The following is a 7507-nucleotide window of genomic DNA, read 5'->3' on the forward strand; positions in this document are numbered from 1 at the left end:
CACCCGCAAAGAAGACGTAGTTAGTTAGTAGTGACCATGAGTCATACCGCCAATCGATGAGTTTTCCATTTGTCTTTTTTTTCTACTACCATCGTGTCGAATGAGGTGTTTTCATTTTTGCACTGCGCTAGTATGCGGTACTGACCGTAACAACGCTTCGCATTTAGCCTTTTCAGGCGTTGGTGGTGTGATGCAGGTTTTGCACCGTGAAGCTCGTTTTATTTTTTCGAGTGTCGGATACTAGAGCGTTTGTTTCCTTCTCTATTTCATCATTACAGATTATCTGTGCATATCGCGTGAACTAGAAAGATAATGCAAGGTAAGTACGGAAGGTACATTTGCTCGTTATCAATACTGATATCCTGTGTGTGTGGATATATGAAGCTTTGCCTTGAAATTAATTGGAAAAAAGTATCGTAAAGCGTAAAGTAATTTTTTTTCGCCAACAAAGCAACGGAAGAAAAAGATAGATTCCAAGAAGTGCAACAGATGTTCTAGATAAGGTATCTTCGAAAGCTCTAGAATCTTCGCCATACATTTGCACCCTTCCGTGATTCACCGTATCACCGCAGAATCAGAAGGGTTGTGAAATGATGAACCCCAAAAGATAAAATTTTGTTGACATTCTACATTGATACGCGGTCTCCGATGACCAACAGCGGACGCGCATTCAGTTTTCGTGGACATTACAGCGAATATCAGATAGTAGAAAAAGTAAACCGCGGGATGCAGCTTCAATTTTATGTTGTGTTTTTCTTCGTTTTCGTTAGCAGGTGGTTGTGTTTGAAACAGCTACACTCTCCACCGGCCGAAGCAACAGCGTGTATCTGCATCTGAACCGAACGTTTTCGTTCCTTGCTCCGTTCTACCAGGGTCCGCAAAAAATGGCTTATCAAGGAGGATATTACCAAGGTTTTTTTTTAAAAGTTTTAATACATTTGCATGAATTCGATTGGCCTTTACAAGTACTAACAAGCTTAATTTTTATCTCAACTTTATCTTTATGTCCATGGATCATGGTGACCGGGACATTCTCCGCAACCTTGTCTGATAACACTATGAATCGATACGCGACATTGAGCTCAATATATTTACAAACATATATTTGTGAAACTTTGGTTTTTCATGAGGGCTTAATTAGTTGCAATATATTGTGAAATTGGAATATTTATTTGAGCAGAAGGTTGTTTGATGATCCAATTAGTAACATAACCTAACGACTTTACACGAAACACGCAATCGATTTACACTTGCATGTAATACGTAAACACGTTTTTAAACCATATGGTAAAGTAGAAGAGAACTGGAAGAGATTAATGTGTCTTCGGCATGGTATCTAATTTCAATTGTTCTTTTTTCGGATATCCACTTAGATCCTAATCAACCCTACTACGGTGGAGGATATCCGCCGCAGCCCGGCTATAACCCGAACTATCCGCCGCAACAGCCCGGCGGTTATCCACCACAGCCTGGTTATCCACAGTCTGGCTACCCACAGCCCGGTTATCCGCAACCTGGTTACCCGCAACCCGGTTACCCACAAGATCCATCTTACCCGGGAGGATTCAACCCCGGCTATCCGCCACAACCAGGCTTCGCCCAACCAGCGCCACCGAACATGCCGACCGCATACGGTACCGGGTACGATCCCGAAACGGGCAGTGTGAAAGGGTTCGAGTTTAATGATCAATCCATTCGCCGCGGATTCATACGCAAGGTGTATTCCATTCTCACGGTACGTAGCACGATCCCATAAGTTGGGCTTTAACCCGTTGGCATGACAAAAAAAACTAACACTACCATTCGTATCTTCTAGGCACAACTGTTGATAACGCTTGGTTTTATAGCACTGTTTCTGTACCACCGACCGACCCAGCTATGGGTTCAAAACCATCAGGAAATGTTCTGGATTGCACTGGGCGTAATGATCGTGACACTGATCTCGATGGCTTGCTGTGGCAGTGTGCGCCGGAAGGCTCCGATGAACTTCATTTTCCTCACACTTTTCACACTTGCGCAAGCATTTCTGCTTGGTGTGTCGTCGGCCAGGTTCAGCCGTGAGGAGGTATGTATACTATATAGGAGCATCAGGAAGGGAAAATGCCATGGTGATGGTAGTGTAAGCCACCAGGATTAAATGGAAACGAAGATAAGATATAACGGGGGCAAGGGCCACTGCACTCCTCCTGGTTTGGGTTGCACCCATCGGTTAAAACCACTCTGTCCCAAACTTCGGATCCGGTAGCATAAAATATTTGCCACGAATAGGTTTTCAATGATAACTTTGATATGTTGAAGAAGTTGAGACTTGTCCGCTCAGTTTCTCATTACTGAAAGACATTTTCAATTAATAGAATAGGCTTATTTGCAGTGTATGCATGCCGATTTGTTAAATTTGGCGGAAGATACGGTATTGTTTTTTGCGAATAGGCAATCAACGAAACAGAGTACATCAAATCGAACCATGATTCAACGTACGCGGATCTATCGTCCTACTTGGACTTGTGCAAATGTATTAATGAATTTTTATGTAATGACTCTTCCAGGTAATGTTAGCGGTTGGCATAACAGCGGCCGTGTGTCTCGGACTGACACTGTTTGCCTTCCAAACGAAATGGGACTTTACCGTGATGGGCGGCGTTCTGTTCGTTGCCGTGCTGATTCTGATGCTGTTCGGACTGCTTGCTATCTTCATCCCGGGAAAAACCATGACGCTGGTGTACGCGTCGGCCGGTGCCCTGATATTCTCCATCTATCTCGTGTACGACACCCAGCTGATGATTGGTGGCGAGCACAAGTACTCGATCAGCCCGGAGGAGTACATCTTTGCCGCGTTGAATCTGTACCTGGACATCGTGAACATTTTCCTGTACATTCTCACCATCATTGGTGCGACGCGGGATTAAGTGAGTTTGTTTATACTTTTATTTCCGCCCACACGGACTGTTTGCGCCGTCATGCATTCCTAACGAACCAAGAGTACTAATGGTCCCGGTTACAAAGGGAAAATAAGAATGTTAACCTACCTATCTGAATCTAAGCCCTGTAATAGTTTTCTGTCATTGTTTGTCGACTGGAAATAATCATCCTATCGAACAATCAAGCTTGTTGTAAAATCTAGTTTAGTTGAGAGTTACAAAAACAAATTTTGACCATACGAGAGCTTGGAGTGGTTTGTTATTGGTAAACTTATCCCCAATAGAGGCTATTACGAAGAACGAATCTCAGACGATGGTTCTTTCTTCTTTTTTTATGTAAGCCGTCGCCAACATGTCTTAAATGGACAGATTTTGTCTTACTTCGAATGTTGCCTCTACGTCGATACAAACAATCCTTGATGTCATCAAATAAAAATCCAATGATACAAAAATAATAAATTTTTATGTGGACTACCCCAGACAGCTTTGAACTTACCTTTAGCGATTTGTTTCGGTCCATCTATATGATGGCTTATGAAGGCTACGAGTTCCTATTGCCGCGCTACCACCGACACAACGTACTATATTTTTACGATGATACAGAACGGTTTGTACAACACAACCTAATTAAAGTATTATCAAATGACTTAAACATCCACAGAACACAAAACACAGTTAAACAAATAGACCTCTTTTTTTCTGGTCCAAATCAGAAATATCCTGCTAAAATATTGAAAGAGTACTACAGCTTGCTTTACTTATGATACCGGCTATGAAAGCTTTCATTTTGTGATATGATTTTTATAACTTGAAACACGACCACATCGATCAGAATCGACGAAGAGGAAAGAATGTGAACCTTTTTTTGGTTTTGTTTTTTTTTAATGCATTCGTTAACCGTTTTGCAAAGTCTAATACCAAATATTTTACAATATATAAGAATCAACCAATTTAATGTTTGCTTTACAAGCACCAGCTTCACGTCTGGCGTCAAGTCTGGCAGTGAGGCATCGGACTCATAAAAAGTATATAACACGAAGATGGGTCAACTTTCAGGCTCTTAAAAACTATACCAAAAAAATATTCAAATTGTGACCTGCCGTCGCAAACTCGAGGCGACACTATTATTGCGCTGTGCAACAGCTGAATGCGCCGAAACGAAAATAACAGCCAATCTGTTCTGTAGTTGCCATTATAAATAAGTGTCGGCAGACACCGAGCAGGTCGTGCAAACTAGCGACCCTCACTACAAGTGTATATAAGGTTCTAACATTGGTTACATCAATAATATTTAACAACAAGCGCGTGCGGTGCTTCAAGGGAGCTGTTGAATAAATCAACCTACAATATGTAATAAGTAGCTTTGCAATGTGTTTTGGAATTGGGGATATTTTTTAGCTAGTCCGATGACAATAGAGAAACCACTCGATGATCAAATGATTAATTGAAACTCTTCGACCAGCGGTATACGTTTGATGAATTTATCATGTCCAACTATAACCTTTGCAATTTACAATTCAGTAATAAACACTCCTCTAACGATAGGCAATCGGGCAAAGGTGTCAAAGTAAATATTATATTACACATCCGAAAGCATTTTGATTCCTTCAGTCTAAATGATACCGGGGTAGAATTTTTTTTTTCTTGAAATGTAGTATGCTGTTTTGGACTGGAAACTCATTTTGTAAGTTCTATTGGTGTATTCATTATTTGTATTCGCAAAAAAAAATCTTATAATTTGATTCTCTAGTTCTTTGTTTTGTTTTTATTAGTTCATCAAATCGCTATCTTCTCTTGGATTTGATGGAACAATTGGCAAGGTCAACCGCAACTGCCGGCTTTTCAGGATAGAGATATATAGATAGAAAGGGGAACATGGATTATGGTTTCTGTAGAAACGATGACCGACAGGATGATTTACGAATTGCTTGTACTGCCCTGCTTTTCACGTGATGTAGCTTTTTCATGAAAAATATTGTGACGATGCTAAGGTTGATTTTGCAAACATTTGTGCTTCCAATTAGTCTAAATAACTCAAGCACGTTAGTGTGAATACGAATTGCCACATTCTTCTTCTCTTCTCCTTTACTACTCAGTCCTGTCCAACTACATCCGGATAGAAATGTTCGAGTGAAAACCATATCCAGTGCTTGGTGCATACGACTGGCACTGTCGACCGCTGTGACATTTAGGTCCAACCAACCTAGAACCTTTTCCATGTACTCTTCATCTTTCAACTGACTGTTTAAAGATATTAACTCATCATTAGAATTCACTGGAGTGAGCTGAAAAGATGAATGACGTATTCTGAATTGTTGTTTGCCGGAACTCCCTACGCGTTCTAGTAGCCAATCCATTTTTGTTGCTATAGTATCCATACGGTTTTCTACCATTGCTATACTCTTAGCGACCTCTTCTTCATCACATCCGTATGATGGTTCTTCGTCTGATGTTGCTTTGTTGGCTAAACTGTGCGAATTGCTGTGAACCAGGTGTGGTTTTCGTTTAGTCAACTTTGAACCATTCTCCCTGTTCGGGACAAATGTATCGAACGACAACTGAGAGGATACATTATTATCTATTATATCACTTGCATCGATACCATCATCAGGTTCTGCTTTTACGTACTGCAGGAGTTCGTCGAACGTACTTGAATCCGTACCCATACATTCTGTCAGCAGTTTTTTCTGGCTGGCTTCCGTCAGCTTGGTGAAACTATAAAAGTTCCGGACGGTACTGGAGCATTGCGGACACACCGTATGTGGTAACTTACAGCTTTTACCAGAGATTACTTGTACCGTCGGAAGCTAAAAGCATTCGGGAAACGTTAGATGCAAAACAAAAGAGGCATAACAAAGCTGTGATATAAATACCGGAAATCGAAACACGGTTTTGAGCATTTCGTGAAATCCATCGTCAGTGAGAGTAGCAGAGTATTCAGTTTCCTTCCCCACTGAGCATAGACATAAACGACACTTAGGTTTCATGTTTTCCGGCAACTAATGACCGTCTACTGTTACTTCTTCTTTGTTCTAACCGATCCGAAACCAACAGACTTTCGATGTAAACAAGCAAAGGCAACAAAACAGAAAATACAAAGGGCACAGCTCATTTCGGGGCTAGGGGTTTTCTATTATGAGATGTTGACATTTATAGTACTTTGACCAAGCTTAGTAGAGGTTGAAGGTTAGATTCCTATACCGCAATCCACTCGCCGTTTCAAATTAATTTCTTCGGCTAAACTCATGATTGGTTAAATGCTACTTATCCTGTTTAGTATAATTTAGAAGGTAACTCAATATGTAAATGTATATTAACCAGAATTCCACTGTATGATTAATTTTAGCCGTCAGAAAGGAGGTGAATAAATCTCGCTTTTGCTTTTTGAATATTGGCGAATGATAGTTACTTTTATTTTTCTCTTGCTATCAAATGCCTTCCAATGCTCAAATGAGCACTGTAAACTTAAATTACCATGGCAATAAGAATCGAAACGTAAGTCGAAGACAAACTATAGAATTCAAGCAACAATCAAGTTCTGTTTTTTTTTTTTTCATCGACGATGACAAGTTGATTTACGAAGACCTTTTAAGTTGAGTCTGTACTTTGAATAACGAAGTTTTTTAACGAAAAATAGTTGAAGAGTTTGTTGGTCGATGCTGCAATTATTTGTATTCCCAATTAATCTGAATAAATCAAGTACATTCCTATACTTAACCATTGGGATTTTATCGTTTTTACCAGTCCAAGTACATTCATTGAAAAATGTTTTAGTAAAAACCAAATCTCTCGCTTGATGCATGCGATTTTCACTGTCAACAGCTGTGATATTGGCGTCGAGCCAACCTGGAACTTTTTCCTTGTACTCTTTTTTGCCTAACTGATTGTTCAAGGATTCAAACTCAGCTTTTGAGTTAACTGCAGAAAACTCAAAGGATGCTCTATGAAACCGACTCAAGTGGGACCTTTTGCGTATAGTTCCTATACTGTTAAGAAGCATTTCCATTTTTGTTGAAACTAGGCTTACACGTTTTTCCACTTTTGTAATCCTAATACCGCATTCCTCCTTAATAACGCAAACAGAGGAATTATTGTCTTCAGTACAGTCTTGCGTTGCTTGGATGGCTGAACTAAATGAAAACCTGTTATCCCCGTCATTACTTTTACCTGCCAATAGCTTTGATTCATTATCGCTATCCGTGGCAACATCATCCGACAAGAACAGTGGCAGAGTGTTGGCATCGTTGACGTCTCTAGCATCGACATCAACATCTGGTTCCGCTTTTATGTACTGTAGGGGCTCATCGAGCGATGAGCTAGCACCTTTAACCATATATTTTGCTTGCAGCTTTTCCTGGCTGGCTTCCGTCAGCTTGGTGAAACTATAAAAATTTCGGACGGTAGTGGAACATGGTGGACACACCGTTAATGGTAAGTTACAGTTTTTACCGGAGATTGTTTGTACCGTCGGAAGCTAAAAGCATACGGAAATTGTTGTTTTGAAATCATTTGAGGAACACTATTCTCATACATACCGGAAAACGGAACACGGTTTTAAGCATTTTGTCAAAACCATCGTCTGTGAGAGA

At 40.4% G+C, this 7507-nt stretch overlaps 1 protein-coding gene across 2 annotated transcripts; it reads left to right on the forward strand.

Annotated features, from left to right (window-relative positions):
• The first annotated feature begins 165 nt into the window (after window positions 1-165).
• LOC131282595 (protein lifeguard 1-like) lies at window positions 166-2991 on the forward strand. 2 transcript variants are annotated; one of them, XM_058312100.1, is made up of 4 exons: window positions 166-319; window positions 1374-1735; window positions 1817-2065; window positions 2547-2991. In XM_058312100.1, the coding sequence occupies exons 1-4, from the start codon at window positions 313-315 to the stop codon at window positions 2904-2906; spliced, it is 978 nt and encodes a 325-aa protein (XP_058168083.1). In that variant the 5' UTR covers window positions 166-312; the 3' UTR covers window positions 2907-2991. The 2 variants fall into 2 exon arrangements, with proteins under 2 accessions (XP_058168083.1, XP_058168082.1); XM_058312099.1 differs by lacking the exon at window positions 166-319 and adding an exon at window positions 885-912.
• Window positions 2992-7507: the final 4516 nt, after the last annotated feature.

This window comes from Anopheles ziemanni, chromosome 2 (assembly GCF_943734765.1).
Source record: "Anopheles ziemanni chromosome 2, idAnoZiCoDA_A2_x.2, whole genome shotgun sequence".
Classification (NCBI taxonomy): Eukaryota; Metazoa; Arthropoda; class Insecta; order Diptera; family Culicidae; genus Anopheles; species Anopheles ziemanni.